Source organism: Cricetulus griseus, chromosome 7 (assembly GCF_003668045.3).
Source record: "Cricetulus griseus strain 17A/GY chromosome 7, alternate assembly CriGri-PICRH-1.0, whole genome shotgun sequence".
NCBI classification, from domain to species: Eukaryota; Metazoa; Chordata; class Mammalia; order Rodentia; family Cricetidae; genus Cricetulus; species Cricetulus griseus.
Window position 1 is genome coordinate 34,798,078 of NC_048600.1, and position 22,306 is coordinate 34,820,383.

A 22,306-nucleotide genomic window follows, 5' to 3' on the forward strand; every position below is an offset into this window, starting at 1 on the left:
CATGCAGATGATAGAGACCCTAAGAGAGGAAATGAGAAAATCCTTCAGAGAAATGGAAGAAAAGACAAACTAAAAGATGCAAGAATTCAACAAATCTTTTAAAGAAAGCCAAGAAAATACAATCAAAGAGATGAAGGAAAAAATTCAGACAGTTCAAGACCAGAAAACTGAAATAGAAATGAAAATTAAGACACAACATAACCAAACTTATGGGACACTTTGAAAGCAGTACTAAGAGAAAAGTTCATAGCTCTAAGTGCTCCCATGAAGAAACTAGAGAATAGTCACACAGAGAGTTGACATCACAACTGAAAGCTCTAGAACAAATGGAAGCAAATTCACCCCTGAGGAGTAGACACCAGGAAATAATCAAACTGAGGGCAGAAATCAATAAAATCAAAACAAAGAAAACAATTCAAAGAATCAATGTAACAAAGAGTTGGTTCTTCCAGAAAATCAACAAGATAGACAAATCTTTATCCAAACTAACCAAAAGGCAGAGAGAGAACATGCAAATTTCAGAAATGAAAAGGGGGACATAACAACAGACACTGAAGAAATACAGAGAATCATCAAGTCACACTTTGAAAATATGTACTCCACAAAATTGGAAAATTTAAAGGAAATGAACAATTTTCTGGACAGATGTCACTTACCAAAATTGAACCAAGAACGGATAAGCAATTTAGACAGAGCTATAAGCCCTAAGAAAATAAAATCAGTCCTCAAAAGTCTCCCAACCAAAAAACGCCAAGGCCCAGATGGCTTCAGTGCAGAATTCTACCAGAAATTCAAAGAAGAGCTAATACCAATACTCCTCAAATTGTTTCACACAATAGAAACAGAAGGTTCATTGCCAAAATCTTTTTAGGAGGCTACAATTACCTTTGTACCCAAGCCACACAAAGACACAACTAAGAAAGAGAACTATAGACCAATCTCCTTCATGAACATTGGTGCAAAAATACTCAATAAAATACTGGCAAACCGAATCCAAGAACATATCAGAAAAATAATCCACCATGATCAAGTAGGCTTCATCCCTGGGATGCAGGGTTGGTTCAACATATGAAAATCCATCAATGTAATCCACCATATAAACAAACTGAGAAAGAAAAATCACATGATCATCTCACTAGATGCTGAAAAAACCTTTGACAAAATCCAACACCCCTTCATGATAAAGGTCCTGGAGAGATCACAGATAACAGGAACATACCTGAACATAATAAAAAACAATATACAGTAAGCCAACAGCCAACATGAAACTAAATGGAGAGAAACTCAACGCAATTCCTCTAAAATCAGGAACAAGACAAGGCTGTCCACTCTCTCCATACCTCTTCAATATTGTACTTGAAATTTTAGCTAGAACAATAAGACAACAAAAGGAGATCAAGAAAATACAAATTGGAAAGGAAGAAATCAAACTTTCATTTTTGCAGATGATATGATAGTACATAAGTGACCTGAAAAACTCTACCAGGGAGCTCTTACAGCTGATAAACACCTTCAGCAAAGTGGCAGGATACAAGATTAACTCAAAAAATCAGTAGCCCTACTATATATAGATGATAAGAGGGCTGGGAAAGAAATCAGAGAAACATCACCCTTTACAATAGCCACAAACAACATAAATTATCTTGGGGTAACACTAACCAAACAAGTGAAAGACCTGTATAACAAGAACTTTGATGCTTTAAAGAAGGAAATTAAAGAAGATACCAGAAAATGGAAAGATCTCCCATGCTCTTGGATAGGTAGGATCAACATAGTTAAAATGGCAATCTTTCCAAAAGCAATCTACCAATTCAATGCAATCCCAATCAAAATACTGGCAGAATTCTTCATAAACCTTGAAAGAACAATACTCAACTTTGTATGGAGAAACAAAAGACCCAGAATAGCCAAAACAGCCCTATACAATAAAGGAACTTCTGGAAGCATCACAATCCCTGACTTTAAGCTCTATTATAGAGCTATAGTCCTCAAACAGCTTGGTATTGAAACAAAAATAGACAGGTAGACCAATGAAATCGAATTGAAAACCCTGATGTTAACCCACATACCTAAGAACACCTGATTTTTGACAAAGGAGCTAAAGAAGCTTCTTGAACATTACACTTGTAACACAGACACTGAAATGACAATTAATAAATGGGACCTCCTGAAACTGAGAAGCTTCTGTAAGGCAAAGGACACAGTCAGCAAGACAAAATGCCAGCCCACAGACTGGGAAAAGATATTCACCAACCCCACATCTGACAGAGGGCTGATCTCCAAAATATACAAAGAACTCAAGAATCAAACAATCAAAACACCAAACAATCCAATTAAAAAGTGAGTTACAGAACTAAATAGACAATTCTCAATAGAGGAATCTAAAATGGCTGAAAGACACATAAGAAAGTGCTCAACATCCTTAGCCATCAGGGAAATGCAAATCAAAACAACTCTTACTCCAGTCAGAATGGCTAAAATCAAAACAGCAATGATAACTTATGCTAGAGAGGATGTGGAGAAAGGGTAACACTCTTCTACTGCTGGTGGGAGTGAAAATTTGTACAGCCACTTTGGAAATCAGTATGGCAACTCCTCAGGAAAATGGGAATCAGTCTACCACAAGATCCAGCAATTCCACTCTTAGTCATATACCCAAAAGAAGCACATTCATACAAGGAAATCTGTTCAGCAATGTTCATGGCAGCATTATTTGTAACATCCGGAAACTGGAAGCAACCTAGATGCCCCTCAACTGAAGAATGGATACAGAAAATGTGGTATATTTACACAATGAAGTACTTTACTACTTGAAATTTGCAGGAAAATGGATGGAACTAGAAGAAACCATTCTGAATGAGGTAACCCAGTCACAAAAAGACAAACATGGTATGCACTCACTCATATATGGATTTTAGACACAGAGCAAAGGATTGCCAGCCTACAATCCACACCACCAGAGAAGCTAGACATCAAGGAGGACTCTAAGAGAGATATATATGGTCCCCCGTTGAAGGGGAAAGGGACAAGATCTCCTGAGCAAATTTGGAGCATGTGGGAGGGGAGAGTCAGCTAGGAAAATGAGAAGGGGAGAAGAGCAGGGGTGAAGAGGACCTAAAGGAGCAGGAAGGTTGTGTAGGAGGAAGAATAGAGGAAAGCAAAATAAGAGATACCATCAGAGAGGGAGCCAGTATAGGTTTAAAGAGAAATCAGGCACTAGGGAAATGCCCAGAGATCTACAAGGATGACACCAACTAACCATCTACGCAATAGTCTAGAGGCTACCTTAAACGCCCTCCCCTGATAATGAGATTGACGACTAACTTACATGCCATCCTAGATCCTTCATGCAGCAGCTGATGGAAGTAGAAGCAGATACCCACAGCTAAACACTGAACAGAACTGGAATCCAGTTGCAGAGAAGGAGGAGTGATGAGCAAAGGGGTCAAGACCAGACTGGTGAAATCCACAGAAACAGCTCACCTGAACAAGGGGGAGCTCTTGGTCCCCAGAATGGTCACTGGGAATCCAGCATGAAACTGATCCAGACCCCATGAATGTGGTTGTCAGTGAGGAGACCTTGAAAATCTATGGGGCCTCTTGTAGTAGATCAGTATGTATCCCTAGCATAGGAATGGACTTAGGGAGTTCATTTCACATAGAGGGTTACTCCCTCAGCCTAGACACACGGGAGAGGGCCTAGGCCCTCTAAAGACTCTAAAGACCCCCAGCCCATGGTAGGCCTCACTCTTCCTGGGGATCAGAAGTGGTATGGGATAGGTAGGGTGTTAGTGGGGAGGGGGTCAGGAGAGGGAAACAGAAGAACTGTGATTGACATGTAAAATGATCTTGTTTCTAATTTAAATTTTAAAATGGAGAAAAAAAGAATAAGTTCCTGTTTGTCCTATGTTTGTTTGACCCATCTGCCATAGATGTGCTTGGTCACATGTGGGCAGGAGGTACCTGAGCAGGAAATATACCAGGATGTATGCTTGCTCCTGATTGGAAAAGTATAGTGAATTATGGGTTTTGCCTCTTTCAGTCCCTGCAAACACATGACTCATGGCTATTTCCTGGGAATCCAGAGATGTACCTGGCCAGAACCCATCCTGGTCAGACTTTAACTAAAGAGCATTTCAAATTTGGCTTTAATTTTTGGTAGTGGTCTTATTCTCAACCAGCAGAATTGACAGAGCCTCTGAGAAACATCTTATACTCAAATCACAACATCATCTAAGTTTCTCATTAACCCCATAACCCAGTGGTTCTCAACCTATGGGTTGCAGCTCTTTGGTGGTCAAATGATTCTTTCACAGGGGTCATCTAAGAGTATCTGCGAGTCAGATATTTCCATTACGATCCATAACAGTAGCAAAATTACAATTATTATGTAGCAACAAGATAACTTTATGATTTGCGGTCACCACAACAATAAGGGACTGTATTAAGGGGTCAAATCATTAGGAAAGTTGAGAATCACCACTATAACCCTAGGTATTGTTCTCATTTGATAGGTATGGAAAACCAAGCTCAGAGAAACTAATTTTGAAGATCTTACCTACTGTAAGTGGTAGTATTAGGATGAACCCAAGGAGGAAGACGAGCTCATTTCTGTCCTGAATCACAATGACCTATATCTGACTCTATTTGAGGCCATGGGACAGTCATCCTGGCTCTGCTAACCACAAAAACATTCCAGATGTGGCCACTTGTTGAGAATTTTGCAAACTTGGAAAACCCTAGGAATACTTCTGTATGCCTGATAAAATCATCCTCTCCTTGGAGATCTGAATTCAACATTTCAACCCTGAAGTCCCAATTGGTAGCACAAGTGAGGGTTGTAGTTCTGTGAAACAGCTTTTGAGCTGGACCGATTCCAGTTTGCCTTGTTCACCCACCGCTCTTAATTTACAAGAATTGCGTCACTCTATGAGTGTCAGTTTCTCCATTTGCCAAATGAAACCAATGTGGTATTGAGCTAAACAAAAGTGCTTAGGCCAGTGCCCACCGTACAGCAAGAGGAAACAGTGACATAGTAACAGTGGCAATGTTCAGACAGCCAAGATGCCTTAAAGGCCCCTGAGATTATGGTGGACATTTTGGAAGGGTTGCAACTTCAAAGTTAGGGCATCACATAGAAATGGAATTTCAAATAAACAATATATAAAAAGTAACAGCATAAGTATCTCCCAACTATTGCATGGGATATAAATTTTTTTTTTTTTTTTTTTTTTTTTTTTTTGCTATTCTTGCTTTCAATCTGAAATCCCAGAATACGAAGCCGCCCAATACTTGTTAAATATGGCAACTCCAGGTCTCAACCTCATCACCCAGTCTCCTCCTGTGCAATGGGACCCTGACCAGGCGCACTGGTCGATCCCAGAGGGGCAGCATGCTGCGTGTCCAGCCCAGGCAGCACTAGCGGCACCAGAGCGGCCCGGCCCCGCCCCGCCCGTTCCTCTGGGCGCCGAGGGCAGGTTCCAGAAACTGTTCCGGCGGGGCTGCGGGGCGGTGTGGAGTCTCTCCCGCCCTCCACAGAACGTGCCCAGGCAAGGCCAGAAAGTCTCTAGCCATGTCATTTGCGGAGGCGGGGGATGTTTTCCACAGAGCCCGGGGCAGGACCCTGGACGCGTTTTCCTCAGGTACTGCTTGGCTCTTCGCCCGGGAAGGGGGCCTGTAGCACTGCGGAACCCTCCGCGCAGGGAACTCTCCGGTTACGGAGCACACTTCCAGCCGGACCCCTTCGCCGGTTGCACACCGGCGTAGGAGTTGCGCCTTCCTGCCGGTGCTGAGTTCTTCACTGGCCTTGCCTTGACCTTGCAAGCAAAAAGTGAAAGAAAAAAAAAAAAAAAAAAGGAAAGAAACGGTAGTCGGGTGGAGACGGCAGAGAAATGAGTAACTGTCTTGGCTCTGCCGTGGAACCTATTTTTCGACTTCTTCAGCTTCCTCACCCATAGAAGTGGACCCTGAGGTTATGGGAGGCGAGCTTATCAGAGGCACCTGACAAGGGCTGGTTGCCTGTCAGAGGTTGTGACGTGTAAGATTGTATTTTATACCCCACAACTCCGGCTGTTTACTATAACAGTGGGGAGGGAAGACAGTCTGTGTCCTGGTAACGTTCTTGGACGTTGGTATTAGCCTCAAAGGGAACATTAACACATTCTTTCTGTAACCTAGGGTGGAACACATACTAGATGCTAACGCGATTGGTTCCTGGTCCCCTCTGTTTTGTTTTGTGTCTTTGGGGTTGATCTCAGGCACTTAGCTTAAAACCCCAGGAAAGTTCACTCCTCTTGACTCTTGCAGTCCTGTCTTGCCTCGTTCTCCTGCCTCCAATTTGCCTGAAATGCTCTGAAAAAGGAGCAGGCTGGTTCCAAACCCCGGAGGGCCTTGGCACCCTCTCTTCTCTGCTCTCACGGCCCCTGGTGGGACTGTGAAGTCTGGCTCCTTCTCAGCCTTCACATCCTATTTTCAAGTTCATTTCTCCAGTCTTACCTCTGGCTGCCTAGCCAAAGTAGATCAATTTCCTATTCTCTCCTAGGTCTTTGGTTCTTTTCCCTCTTTACAATTCAAGGTTCTGCATGACTGCACAGCCAAAACTCCACTTGTGATTGACTGGGGAAAGTGCAATCTGCTATGTTACCATTTTCTACAATTTTTAATGTGTCTTGGTTTTTGGTTGTTTGTTTCCCTATACGTTTTTGAGATACACCAATAGTACTATAAGTTGTTCTTATTTCCTTATGGGCAGTATTCCATTGATTGAGTATATGGCTTGTACATTTTGTTAATGGATGTGCTGAGCCTTCTCCAACTTGGTGTATTTCTTCTTTCTTTCCATCTCCAAATTTCCCTTTCCCACCGTGCTTTAGGAGAGTGACTACTATGGACAAGCAGCAGTGAATTCTTTGCCCTAGACTTTAGAAAGGCTGGAGAACTGGGCAAGGAAGAGACTCAGCCAATGGGAAGCTCCCACAGAAGATCAGGGTGGAGGCAAATCAAAACACCAGCACATTTATTACTGCACTTGATGCCCTTACAAGGTTTCCTTTGCAGACTGTACTCCTCCCCTGCATGCACTGCTACTCTCAGCAATCTATTTTTTCAGACTCTTTTTCTAGATTGTGGCCTCTGAGCGACAGTTGCTCTGTCTTTTGGTGGCTAAACTATCCTTCCTAGTTTCTTTACATTCAACCCATCCCAAACAATTCTTTTAAAGATGACTCCTGACATTTTTCTTAATTTTAGTATGTTAACTATTTCTTTCTTGGTCCTGCCTGGTACAGTAACCTTTTGGTTATTTGCGATTCATCCTTGTTAACAGTGTTGCAATAAGCCTTCTGTAGAATTGCTTCAGGAGCAAGGATGTATGTTCTAAATGTAATCACTCCCAGATTTACCAGGTGTCATCAAATTACCTTCCAAAGGGATGTTCCATCCATGTTCCCTTCAGGAGACAGCAGAGTCTCCTGCTATAGTTCTTTTCAGTCTGAGAAACACTTAGCATGTTTCATTTACACTCTCTAGTAAGTTGTGGGGAATAGAAGAAGAAGGTGACAAATTCCCACTCCTCAGGCTCCAAACCTAGGCATAGATCTGTGGAACACAATAGCCATCCCTGGTACTCTGTGGCCACTGAAGTGGGAGGAGTCAGGATTTTAAGTACTTGGCCATGCTTTATGGCTGGGCTGGAGGTGGGGGTGGGGGAGGAGGTGGGGGGCATTGATTGGCATCAGAGAGTGGATTTGAGATGTCGTCTGGAACTCTGAATACTGCAAGTTTAGGGAGGTATGGATGGGGTTCTTTGCTAAAAGATTTGGAGGCATTATTTTGAAGGGGAACAGTGTACCCCAGTGGGTGGTGCCTGTATGTTGTATGTACTGTGTGTTTACTATTCAGACAAATGTAGCATACATCAAAGATCCAAGAGCAGAAACAGCCAGAAATCCTGGAAAAACCAGCAGCCAGTCTCGTGGCACCAAGCCAGGCAGGAAGGCCTTGTTCAGCAGGAAGGCAGTAGTGTCAGACGCCACAGAAATATATGTGAATGTAAGCTGAGCTGCTGAGGGGCCGTTCAGCCACTGTGGGAAGTCAAGCCCTAAGTCTGTAGAGACAGATGTCACACAACCATCCAAGGAGTTCAGTTAACTCAAGCAACTGTCCCTACTTTACACCATGCCCACAGTCCAGAATTAGCCACCCATCCCCTAAATGAATAAGTGATTCACCTGAGTGACAGTACTCCCTTTTCTCTAGGTTTTTGGTAAGAGAGTCTTAGTTTCAACCATCCTGTTAACATAGTCTGCTCTGCTCTCTGATGGAGTTTATAGGAAATAAAATGTAAATGTCTCACCTGAGCAAGTTCATGTTCCTACGTCCTGTTCAGGCACTCATTTCAATTAGGAGAATTGATAATTATAGTTCTTTGACACATATCCTAATTAGTGACATAGTTCCTAATTAGAACTTTTTCTGCATGTAACAGTCTTCTTAGAGGTTTACTGCATCTGTTCTGAAGGAATTTTAAAAGGGAGAAACCAGGACAAAGGTGCTTTTTAAAATTGTGTTTAAGGGCCAACAAGATGGCTCAGAGGGTAAAGGTGTTTGCCACCAGGCCTGAAGACCTAAGTTTGATTCTGAGAGCCCACATGGTAGAAGACCAACTCCTGGTGTGTGCCTAGGTATGTGTACACCCACACCCACACAAAATAAATAATAAAATGTAATCAAATTGTAATTTGTTCTGAGGTACTAAATTTATTTTTTTCTGAACACCTCCCCCCCCATCAGATATTTTTACCTCTTTGGATAGCTTCCTTTAAAAGATTGTTTGGGGGCCTGGGGAGATAGCTCAGCATTTAAGAACACTTCCTGCTCTGCTAGAGGACCTGACCTCAATTCCCAACACCCAACTCAGGTGGCTTATGACCAAAGGGATCTGTCACCCTTTTCTGGATTCTACAGACACCCAGATACATGTAGAATACACTCACACAGGTAAACCCATAGGTATGCATAATTTTAAAGGTCTGTATTTTAAAAATAATAAATAAAAAATTGTTTTCCTGGACATTTTACACCTCTGCAGCTGCCTTGTAGGAAGTGATTGTTTTTGTTAATTTGGAACATTTCTTGGTCCTTCCTGTAAATCGTCTCAGTGCAGAGAATAAGTGGATTCTCAGTGGAAATAATCAAGTTTAAACAGTTGTAACAGGGCAGAAGATGAAGTGAGAGCTCCAGTTGTGCCTTTTCATTTAGGACAAATTAGTTCTTTCTTATTTGAAGAGGGTTCTGTTCAATAAAAGCTGTGGGAGGGAACGGATTTGGCCCAACAGCCTAAATCAATACAGAGTGTAATCACAGTAGCTGAACTCGGGCTGGTTGTGGAAGGCCCTGTGGTGATAACTGAGCTATAAGCTATTAACTAGGTGAGCTGTAGCTCAGTGACTGTTGGACTGACTACACTATAGCCAGTTAAATTGCTTCCGAATCTTCACTTCTGTTTTCCGTTACTCACTTAAATGCTACCTGGCCTGATGCTGGAGTTCTCAGAACCTGCTAGCTCTAAGAGCTGCCTGCTCACAAGACATCTTTGTTTTGTTTTGCTTTGATCAAATAACTGAACTAAATTTAATTGCTTAAAGAAAGTTCCTATGACTAAGTAGGATGTCAGTCCTTTCACACTTCCTCATTGTAACAACCATCTAAGAGATCCAGTGATCAGCGTACATTTATGTGTTTAAAAAGGTCACACTCTTCAGGGCATTGGTGGCGCATGCCTTTAAACCCAGCATTCGGGAGGCAGAGGCAGCCATATCTCTGTGAGTTCGAGGCCAGCCTGGTCTTCAAGGAAAGTTCCATGACAGTCTCCAAAACCTACAGAAAAACTGTCTCAAAACACACACACACACACACACACACACACACACACACACACACACACACACACACACACACCACACTTTTCAAAAAACAAATTTCTAACTGAATTAGTTTATTTGAAATAGGCTCTAGCCCAAGCTGGTCTGGTCTGGAACTAATGAGCCTCCTGCCTCAGTCTCCCAAGTTCTGGGATTACTGCTGTGTGTCATCACACCTGGCTTCGTTTTTAATTTTAAAACTTTATTAGGAACTTTTTACCATAGCTTTCATTCATATTGAGCTTGCAGCTTGTTTTCAATGGATTTCCAGAGTAATGCAGGCATGCGGAAGTCTAAAGCGGCATTGTGTCCGCCTTCAGTCTGTAGGTGTTCTCACTCCCACCTTCACAGATAGCTACCAAATTCCTGTACGGATGTGTCATATTTGGACATTCCCTGTGATTGGAGTCATATGTGGCCTTTCCTTGTGGGCTTCACTTTAGAATGTTTTAGAAGCTCATCCACATTGTAGCAAGTAGTGTCTTGTCCCTTTTTACTTCATCACAATTCATTGTGTGAATAACTAAATTTGAGTGTCTGATTATTGATAAGCATTTGGATTTTTCATATTGATGGATATTCATTAAGGCATTTTTAATGAGTAGCTACCGTGAACAGCAGCATACAAGTCTTCATATATTTTTGTTTATTTTCAGCAGATGCATAGATTTGAAATTTGTGGGTCATGTACTACCTATACTTAATGTTTTGAGAGTCTGCCAACCTGTTTGTCAAAGTCCCTATACCATTTTACCTTCTTACCAGAAGTGTCTGTGGGGTTTGGTTTCTCTGCTTTCTTGCAACACTTGCTATCTGTTTGATTGTAGCATGGGGTGGGTTCTCATTGTGGTTGCTGGTTTGCATTTTCCTAATGGATGATTGTATTAGTTACCTTTCTCATCACTAGGATGAAATAGCAAAAGCAACTCAAGGAAGAAGGTTTATTTTTGGCTCATAAATGGAGGTATGGTTCTTCACGGCAGGGGTGTGGTGGCGAAAGAGATCTCAGCTGTGGCAGCAGGAGTGTGAGGCAGCTGCTTATATTGTATCCATGTTCAGGAAGCAGAGAGAGAGAGATTCAGGATGGATGCTTGTGCTCCACTCACTCTTTCTTCATTCCAGGACTCCATCCAATCTATTGAAGGGTGTCACCCACATTCAAGGCTGAACTTCCCCCATCAGTCAAAGCTTTCTGGGAACACCCTCATAGAAACAACCAGAGGTGTGTTCCCATGGTAATTCATTAAATTAAATGAAGCTGATTGACCACCACACTTATAGTATTGAATGTCAACAGAAGTTTTTTTGTTCTGACCATCCCATAGCCACTTCCAAATAATTACTCAGAGGGCTTATATTGTTAATGCTTGACCAATAGCTCAGACTTACTATTAACTAATTCTTACATTTAAATTAACCCATATTTCTATCTATGTTTTGCCACAAGGCTCATTTTCTACCCTCCCTGCTTGTTTAGTGGCTAGCTGGCATCTCTCTTGACTCTACCCCATCATTGTCAGTTTGGCTTTTCTGCCTAACCTTATCCTGCCTGGCATTATAGTCAGTCAGCTTCTTTATTAACCCAATCAGAGCATAATTTACACACTGTACAGGAATATTCCACAGTAGTTGAATACCTTTGTGTGCTCAATAGCCACTGGCAGATTTCAGAAGAAACATTTACTTAGATCATTTGCCATTTTAAAATTGTGTTGCGTTTTTATGATTGAGCCAAAAGAGTTCTTGTTTCTGGACTGGACCCCTTCCTTACTGAATGTATGATGTGATGCACAGGTATCTTTTTCCAAACTGTGAATTTTCTTCAAATGAGGTTTTCAGTTATGATGAAATCCAGTTGATTGGCCCTTTCTTTTACTATGTCACACCCATGAAAATTTTCTTTGCCTAAATTGCAGATCATGAAGATTTAATTCAATATTTAATGTATTTTATGGTAACAGTTTTTATGTTTTGGGCACCTTTTTTTAAGTTCTTAGAGGGCCAGTGAGGTGGTTTACTAGGTAAAAGCATTTGCCATGAAAGACTAATGGATGACTGGAGTTTGATACCTGGAACCTACAGAGAAAGAGGGATATGATAATTCATGTCTGTAACCCCAGCACCCTACACTGAGACAGAGACAAGAGAATTGCAGACCATACAGCTTGCAGGCCAGGTATACTGGAGTATGCAGCTGCAGCACAGAAAACACAAAGAGAACCTGCCTCAGAAATAAGGTGCAAGGCAAGAACTGATTCTCCAAAATTGTCCTTTCACCTCCATAGATGTGCTGTGACACACGGGTGCCCTCCATAATAATTATGTAAGTTAAAGAAATTAGTTTTCAGGAACTCCTCAAGCAAATTAGGCAAGAACTCAACCACTGAGCTCCACTTCCAGCCCCTTGGACAGTTTTGAGGTGATTTGTCTATGTGATATAGAGGAAGGGTCTAATTATTAGCAAGCTCCCATTGTTACTTTCTTTTCTACCCACAGTGTAATCTTTGTAGATTAAACAGTTTAAAATAGAAAGAACATGCTGTGGCTTTTAACATTTCATTTTCATGTACACCATTAATGCATTTATCTACCCATATTTTTAGGCCAGGCAAAGCTCTTGCTTTGGCCTGTGTGTAGTTTGAATGCAATTGGCCCCTATAAGCTCATAGGGAATGGCACTCTTAGGAGGTGTCGCTTTGTTGGAGTAGATGTGGCCTTTTTGGAGGAATTGTGTCACTGTGGGAGCAGGCATTGAGGTTTCCTATGTTCACAACACCATCCAGTGTCTCAGTTGACTTCCTGTTGCCTGCAAACCAAGATGTAGGACACTAGGCTACTTTTCCAACACCATTGTACCTGCGCACTGCCATGTCCTACCATGATAATAATGGATTGAACCTCTGAACTGTAAACCACCACCTCAAATGTTTTCCTTTATACAAATTCCTGTGGTCATGGTGTCTTTTCACAGCTAAAGAAATCCTAAGACAGCTTTTATGTATAGATAGGCCTGTGTGTGACTAGTTTTTGTTTTGCTTTGCTTTTTTGCATTAAGTACCAATGAAAGAATCTTTTCCAGTTTGCACTGCACTCCTCATATGCTGCTGGTTCTAATGGCTACCTTGGGGGAGGGGAAGAGAAGGCTCGAAGTCAACGAAGTCAACGACACAGACCTCAGGAGTCAGGTGAAAGGAAACAACAGATCTTTCTTTAGCAATGGATACAAACTTATATACTATCCCAGCGTCCAGGCATTCTGATCCCTTCACATTGCATAGTCACCCCTCATTGACTAAGCAGGATCAGGACCATGGACAGCGACTGTCAAACTTCAGGTTGGCTCTCTAGGTCTTATAGGCCTTAACTTTCTCCACCCATAGACATGTAGTCAATTAAAAATTACTTGGGAAGCACTCAATGTGGGAAATTCTTAGGTTTAGATTTTTCCTGTCCCCACAACACCCAGATTTTACGCTTGTCCCTGCAACACCCAAATCAGTAGTGTTCTATTTTTGCCAGCTAACTTTTATTGAATCTCTCCCCAAAACTTTCATCTTCGATGGAGGTATTAGAGTTGGAAATAATTCTCCATGTTCCTATGCTCCACACATTTCATTAAATCAGGCAACTTAAAAGATCATCAGCATCCACAGACTGGGGTCAGGCTGGCCCTCTGGGGCCAGGTGCAGAAGTGTAGAGAGTGCAGGAGGGTGGGGTGGCACTGAGGGCTGAACCACTGGCTGGCCTCTGAGTGATACTGTCTTCTGAAGAAGTATTCCAGACCTTCCAGGCATCCTGTGGACATCTTACTAGAGCAGGCTAACAGACAAGTTTTATGTCTGTGCACTACCCACATTTGATCTTTGCTGAGTGCCCCAGTGAGGAAAGGGCATTGATGCAAGGCTGGGGCAATGGCAGACCCATTCCCAACAGCCTAGGAACACCTGGACTTCTGCCCTCCAACCAAGTTTGATGTACAGGTGAATAAGTGACCACACTCTGAGTGGCCTTCTGAAAGAGAAAACCATGCTAATGTCATTTGTCCTCATTTACAGCATGGGGGCAGAGTTTGGTTGATCTGCCTTTAGGCACAACTGTGATCAAATACGTATTGACTTTGGTTTGTGCTGACTTCCTATACAAGGTGTACCAAGGTATTTCATGATATAGGTTCTTACCCTAGTGAACGGGAGGATCCAGAGACCTTTGCTTTGTTGCCAAGTGACACTGGAGCAGAGCAAGGTTCCCATCTGTCCAGGCTACTCTTTTCTGGGTGTTTCCAGTTTACCTGTTCACCTGAAGCTGAGAGATCTTAGCAGTCTTTGCATTGTCTGTCTTTTCCTTATGCAAATTATCCCTGGTCTTCTGTATTCATCCTTGAGGGCACACTGACTTTTTCTACCATTCTCCTACCCAGTTGCCTCCACAAGGACCCTAGCCACCTCCAGCTCACACTTGAACAGTTCCAGAAACCTTGTACCTACACTCTCTTGCCATTGCAGTCTCCTCAGTAACCACTTTGGAAAATGTTGGGTTTTGTTTACTTGTTTTCTTTTGTTGATGTTGTTTGCAGTACTGGTGTGAAATTCAGGGCTTCCCATATTTTAGGCAAGTACTTTCCCAGGGGCTATACCACTAGCCCCAAGATGATTGCCTCAAACAAGCTTGGGGCCTGTCACACCCAGACTAGTTTTTCTCTGTCTCTCTTTCTTCCTTATGTCTTCTTCATGTTGAAGTTGAAGAAGCCTGTGTTGCTCATCTCTTATAAATTAGGTCCCCAACACTTACTTTAATCTTTTCTTGTCCTTGATAATACTTAGGACAGTTCAGAATACACTTTCTTCTTAGGACTCTGATATTCTTTCCTACCTCCAGACTGTGGATGGTTCCTGTCCAGATTTGGACATTCAGCAGTCTTGTGATAATGGATAAATGGCTGGATCCTGTATGTGTTTTCTGCCTGACATAACAAAACTGAAATCAAGGTATTAGACAAACCACTGGTATTCCTCAGGCCCACACTGGATAGCAGTGCAGTGTGCACTTCCCAGAAGCATCTGTGGGAGACGTTTTCCCATCTGATAGGTGCCCTCAGCTGGAGTAACGCTTACCCTCTTTCTGCATTCAAGGTTCAGTTTGCCAGCCTGGTACTGCAAGGCTGCATCTGCCCAGAGGAGGTACCACTTCCATGTCTGCCCCAAGCTCCAGTGAGTCAGCAGCTGCCTGTGTCTTGGTAGGGACCTGGGGCAAAGGTATAGCCAACATCTACCCAAAACATTCACCCCAAAATGTCACAAGAAGGTTCTGGAGATGTCTTACTATTATGTAACTTGTCTAAAACAGTATTGGCCAAAGTCAGTGATGCTAAGAGCCACCTGGTGGAGAAATCCTGGCCTACCCATTGTCTTGTCTTCAAAGGGTTTGGCAGGTCTTCAGTCTTGGGTGGTAAGTGTGCTGCCAAGCTTTGACTCAGAAGTATTTGTGTTTCAAAAACATTTTTTGTTTTTAATTCATTTGAACTAAAAATAGGGTAAATTTACCCTGGTACCTGGGACAATCAATATGGCAGTTCTGAAGAAACTGTTGCAGCTAATCCTTTGGGGAGACGAGTCAGTCTCTGAAGGACACTTTAAAATTACTTTTTGCCTACCCCTTTCAAGTGTATGGTTTGTGCCTTCTATCACACAAAGAGTTGTGTAGCTTTCACTGCAGTCAACTGTAGATTCCCACCATCCTGAAGAGGAACCCTGTACCCTTATAGCTGCCACCAGCCCCTAGACCCTGAATAGCATTATGGCAGGATACTGTTATCTGCCACATCCAGCCTGGCCATTTTATGATGATACTATTGTTAGACTGGAAAGAGTCCCAGAGTAGTGAATATTGTTTAGCAACTTTTTTCCCCACTAAAATAAGATTAGTCCCCTGAGAAGAAAAAGGGTTTTGCTAAAGACATTTAGATTGCAATTCACCATGCAGATTGCTGCCGGGAGGAGCTGCAAAAATTTTATTTCACTGGCATTTGCTCTTTAGCCTAACAGCCTCCAGGCAGCTGTAAGGCTTTCTTGTCTTTGCTGTTTTGTAACCAACACAGTATCCATTGTATGGGAAAGGTAAAGGTGTCGGGACAAAGACTGTAGATGGTTATTCTAAAATGTCATCAGCTGTTTTCACGGAGACAAAGACATGGGTCAAACTCCTGGAGCCTGTCTCTACTAAGACAGAAATCATGGTGACTCTGAATGGTAACCATGGTAACTGTAGGTAGCCCACTTTGGACCATTTACTCTGAGCCTAGTTCATATGCTTTGGATGTGTTAACTAATTCTCCATAAGGAGTTGCCTTTCTTCATTCTCTGCAGATGAGGAGACTGAATCCCAGAAGAGGGTAAGGAGCTTGAATTGCTAGTAAAATAGAAATGGATCGGGACATGAACTCTTAAAACTCAGATTCTGGGCTACAGGGGGTAGGTTATGTGCCATCTCATCCCAGCTTCCTGCTCTAGCCTTGTGGTCCTTTGCCTTACCTTGCCCCGGAGTGTGTCCCTCCCAGTACCCTGCTAGTCACTCTGTCTTGTGACTCTCCTAATCACATCTAAGATCCTAACAAGCATGTTTCAAATAACAACCTCATTCTGTCCATCTTCTCCACTGTTCTGGAAGGCCTCCAAAGACAGGACCTGCCTGCATTGTTCACTGTTGAATGCTAGAATTGCACATGGCCCACACCACAGAGGCATGTCCAGAATATAATGTGCTCCTTTCCTCTTGAGACAGTCTTACTGTGTGGACTCATGGCCCTCCTGCTTCATCATCCTGTACGCTGGGGTTACAGGTGTGCACCATCATGCCCAGCTCCTGTGTGTTTGAATGAAAGAAGGGAGCCAGAGTGGACTCTGCTTTCTGGGGTGATGGCAGACTCTGTGGAGGTAGTAGCTGGGCTGGCCAAGGGAGGATTGACAATGTGGAGAGAAGCCCTTAGAGGAATGGGAAGTATGAGTCTAAGAGGAGGCAGATAGCCGTTCATCTTGGAGGGGTTCTATGGTGTGTCCTGAGCAGGCTTTCTCAGCCTCAGCATCATGCCATTATTGGCTGCCATAGGGTGGGTTTGGTCTGTGTAGTGGATGTCAGCAGTATGCCTAGCTCTTACCTCCTGTGTTCTAGTAGTTCCACTATGATAGCTGAGGTTGATTAGCAACTTGACAGGACCTAGAGTCACCAAAGAGACATGCCTAGAGGTAGTAACCAGATTGAGAAGGAAGATACATCCTGTCTGTGGGAAGACCCATTCCATGGTCTAGAATAACTGACTGAATAACAATGAGAAATTAAGCTGAACAAAAACAATCGTTACTATCTGTAAATATAAGGTGACCAGCTGCCTCAAGCCCCTGCCACTGTGACCCCCTGTCATGATGAATTGTACCCTCAATAGTGATCCCAAATAAACCCTTCCTTCCTTAAGTCATTTTTGTCAGGGGTTTAATCACAACACCAACAACAGTAACTAATACAACCACCCATTTCTTACTGTGACATCCAAATATCATCCAACAGTATGGATGTTAAAATGTCTATAGTCATCCGATCTATTGAGTATAGAGTCACTGACCAGACCTATGGTAGATACAGCTGGAAAATCTTCCACCTCATCCCAGTTCCCCAGTGTCAGAATGAGCCCATGCCCGGTGGCATCTCCACTCATCCTTACTGTCATCATGTGTTTGCTACATACCAGCCTCAAGACAGGCATGAATGACACATGTGTTCTGGAGAGAGAAGCAGACATGAGCCTGCTACAAGTCAGAGCAGTAACTCTTCACTGCGGTGGGGGTGATGGGGGAAGGTTTTGAAACAGCACAGTGGCAGCTGCTACCTGGGTGGACTGAGTAAAGGATCTGTAGAGTTGTTCTTGAAACCCTGTTTCAGTTGGAGCAGTGGAGAGGTGACCCATGGTACAGGACAGGAAAGGGAATGTAAAAAAAGGAATGTCACAGCCTGGCTGGCTGTGTGAACTCAAAGACATGATCTCAAGATCTGTAGACTAAGAAACTGCAAGTGATGGTGGCAGAACTCAGGGTACCTTGTGAGGGCACAGGGTGAATAATATACGTGAATTGTTAGTAAAATGCATGAATTGTATTTGGGCATTTTCAGAAGAATAAATCTACCTACTATGCTCGGCTCATTTTAAAGTTAACTCTTTAGCTGTCTACTCATGTGTTATTTTGAGTTTTATAAATTAACAGAAGCCAACACCTTGAATTCTTAAATCATTGTACCCTGTAATGATGTAAAATAGTCCTGCCTGAGACCTTTTGATCTGACTGCTTTGTTCTGCGTTTAACCAAACTCAGTTTAGAAAGTATGGTGGTTTGAAAGAAAATGGCTCCATAAGTTCCTAGGGAGTAGCACTACCAAAAGCTGTCGCCTTGTTGGAGTAGGCGTGGCCTTGTTGGAGGAAGTGTGTCACCTGGAGCAGGTTTTGAGGTCTCAGAAGTTCAAGCCATGCTCAATGTCACTCTCATTTCCTTCTGCCTGGGGATCAGCATGTAGAACACTCAGCTACTTCTCCTGCATGCTGCTATGCTTCCTGCCATGGTGATAATGGACTAAACCTCTGAACTGTAAGCCAGTTCCAATTAAATGTTTTCCTTTATAAGAGTTGCAGTGATCATGGTTTCTCTTCACAGCAATAGAAACTCTCACTAAGAAAGTGTGATTTTGTTTTCTCCTTTGTAAAAATTGAGAGATCTGTTTATCACTGTATTTTTACCTCTACTTATTTGGGGTTCTTTTTAAGTAGCATCAGGCATTAATGACACTGTGATACTCCTTAGCCTTTTCTTAGTCATGAGATGAGAACAGTGACTTATTTGCTTTGGGAGCTACATTTATTATAGTCAGTGACTAACAGGCAATGGCAAAAGAATCTATGATGTTTCTAATTTTAAGAATACATTAAAAGTCAGCTTCCACTAACAATTGACAGATATACCCAAAATGGTAATAAAAGTGAGCACGAGGAAATACATTGGCAGAAACAGATCCAAGAAGACATTTATTTTGTGATACTGGAAGTGCAGATGGTAGAGAGAATTGCAGTTTGAAGGTCTGTCTTCACGGGATTTAGCATGTAAACACCCTCATAGGAAGGCCTAAGAGGGAAACAGTGTGTGAATTCTTGCAGGCTTTTAAGATTTGTCTCCTTGCAAGTTGACATGCGCTTGATTAAACAGCTGGAAAATCTCAGGCTTTTTCTGTGAGTAGTTTATTATCACCTGAGATCCACTATTAATCCCTTAATTTTTCAAGATGGTTGCCATGATAGTCTCTTTATCAGGCAGCAGAAATCAGACTGAGCCAGACTTGTAACTCTGTGAGCAACAGATGAATTGGGTTGATAAGGCAAAACTTTTTCTTTAGAAAATATTTTTAAGTTAAAAGTATTATTTATAAATTAGTGGCAACCTTGAGGCATTGACTTGTGACTTCTGTGTAATCCCAGCTGTATGACCACCTGATCCCAAACCGGGGTGGTCAGGACACTTGAACCTGCTTTTACTCCGTGTATGTCTTCTGGGTCTCCTCTTCCTCACCTTGAGCAAAATAGAAGGATTTCCATAGATGGGAGCCAGCTAGTGAATTGGCTGTGTGTGGGCTAGAGCAAGTTCAGGGGTATGTAGAAGGATCACACAGTTGCAGCCAATCCTTGACATGTAACATATGAGCACAGTGTAGCCAGATTTTCCAAGAGAATTCAGAAATCCAGGCATGCATGTATATTCTATATATACATCATATATATATATATATATATATATATATATATATATATAATGTTGGCAATAGATTTCAAATTTTGTAAACAGTGCTTGGGTCTAATAGAACATATCTGCTAGCCAGACCTTGAGTTTGGCATGTCTGGAGAAGATCACCAATTGACAGCCTCAGAAATCTGGTGTCTGGGCAGCAGCCATACCCTGTGTCAGCCCCATGGTGTTAGCAGGAACTGTGAGCATCTTGGACTACTGGGAGAAAGTGCTGAGCCTTGCCAGCTTTATTTTATACATTCATCTCATTTACTGAATCACTATATTTGAAGAAAACTTTTTGGAGACAAAATGTCTATATGGAGATGGGCAACCAGGTTTGTGCATCTCTCTAGCCAGAGTCTCCATGTATTTATTTGGGATCTGGGTGGTGGGCCTCCCAAAGAGTAAAGAGTGAAAAGTAACCAACTGCTTCTCAGTTAGGGTTTCAATTGCTGTTTAGAGACACCATGACCATGGCAACTCTCAAAAAGGAAAATAATTATTTGGGGTGGCAGCTTATAGTTCAGAAGTTCAGTCCATTATCATCATGGTGGGACATGGCAGCATGCAGGCAGACATGGTGCTGGAGAAGTAGCTGAGTGTTCTATATCTTGATCCACAGGCAGTAAGAAGTGAACTATGACATTGGGTGTAGCTTGAGCATGGAAGTCCCTAAAGCCCCTCCCCCATCCCCTTGACACAAATCCTACAAGAAGGCCACATCTACTACAACAAGGCCATACCTGCTAATAATACCACTCCCTTTGGGGACCATTTTCTTTCAAACCACCACAGGTGCCTTCTTGGTCAGATCAGAGACTTTCTTAATCAGCACATTGTCTTCTTTTGCTCATTTCACACATCTTAGTCTCACAGTTTGACCATGCTTTCATCATAGCCATCAGTTAGAACTCCTGCCTCGGTTCTCCCACAAGAAAACCTCTGTGCTGCTGTGCTTATATGTAGTACACATGTCCTTGTTTATGGCTGTTTTCATTGTGCCTCACAGTGAAGTGGCACCGGCGAGACACCTGAATTAGTAGAGTTGCTTGCCACAAGTCTAATGACCTGTGTTTGGTGCCTGAGACCCACACTGTGGAAGGAGAGAGCCTATTTCTAAAGGTTGTCCTCTGACCGCCTCATGCAAACTCACATGTGCCTTCTCCCAAAAATAAATAAGTAAAATATAATAAAGCATTAGAACTCACTAGTCACTGAAGAATTCTTCACTTAAGCTCTTACCATTCAAATAATCTTGGGTTAATTTTGAAAAACAATTTCAAATGTGGTGATTAGATAGTCATGGGCAATACTGAGAAATGTTTAGGATGAAATATCTAAGCTAAACAGAGTCAGGAACAACAACAATAACAAAAGGAGCAGGAAAAGATACAACCCCATATACACTACAGTTAAAAACAAACACCCTCCTTGGAGTGGTGTTTCAGTGTGGGGACTGAAGCCTCAGAGTCTGTCTCTCCCTAGGAAGCTGCAGCCTTCTACCAGCAGGGTTCCTTGGCTGTTTGCAGACCAGCTATGCTCAGTTGTCAGTGGGTACACAGGTCAATGGGGGATTCAACTGACTCAGGCCCACTCCCTGCTGATGGTGCTGGCCCCCAGTGCATCACAGTGAGCCCAGAAGGCCTTTCTCTACCTTGCACAACATTCACTGTTGCCAGCATCTTCCCCTTTCTCCTCCCGTCAGCCTCCAGCTCCAGACAATTCTCCTTAATTAGATTTGTCAGGCATTTATTCTCTAGGAGGACGGTCTCTTGGGAAAAGTTAGGGGTACATGGGGTCTCTGTGCATGTGTTTTTCCATAATGACAAAAGCTCTGATTGTAAATCAGCTAATTCAGAAATGGCTGTCAGATTAACTAATTGCCATGACTTGAACTGCCAGAGGGTCTTGAGAAGCTGGACTTCCCTGGGGTGGGCAGCAGAGAGTAGCTTTGTCCTAGAAAGGATGACATACAGGTCATCCTGTAGGTATCCTGGGGTAAGCCTGGACTTTGGAATTCCGTTTCATCCTGTAAAAGGCTGCCCTCTGAGAGATGAAGTACAGGCATGTATCACTGATGGGAGATGTCCTGCCTGTATGCTGCAAATATATGTTTATCTTATTGGTTTAATAAAATGCTGACCAGCCAGTAACCAGGCAGGAAGTATAGGTGGGGCTACCAGACAAGGAGAATGCTGGGAAGAGAAAGGCAGAGAGAGAGAGCTTCCATGGAGATAGATGCCCTGTAGCTACTGGAAAGATAGGGTGCCGGGTATTCTCCTGTAAGCTGAAACCACATGAAGATACACAGATTAGTATAAATGGGTTAATAATTAAGAGAGAGCTAGCCAATAGGAAGCCTGAGCCATCGGCCAAACAGTTTATAATTAATATAAACCTATGTGTATTTACTTGGGACTAAATGGCTGTGCAACCAGGAGGGATAGAAACTCCATCTCCATATCACCATGCTGTTGATGGTTCAGCCTTGATTCACGTTACACTGATACTAAAGACCATTAACCCCTGAGCAAAACCCTAAAAGATGCTTTACAAGTACAGTATCCTGAG

The 22,306-nt window shown here is 42.6% G+C and overlaps 1 protein-coding gene across 2 annotated transcripts in view; it reads left to right on the plus strand.

The window, feature by feature from the left end:
* The first annotated feature begins 5,432 nt into the window (after nt 1-5,432).
* The window catches only part of Cpped1 (calcineurin like phosphoesterase domain containing 1), a 112,557-nt gene continuing 95,683 nt past the window's right edge, over nt 5,433-22,306 (plus strand). The window contains exon 1 of one of the 2 annotated variants that reach the window (XM_035447664.1): nt 5,433-5,642. In XM_035447664.1, coding sequence (XP_035303555.1) covers nt 5,573-5,642 — 70 coding nt within the window. In that variant the 5' untranslated portion in view covers nt 5,433-5,572. The remainder of the gene's footprint in view (nt 5,643-22,306) is intronic. The other variant, XM_027424769.2, reaches the window with a different exon arrangement.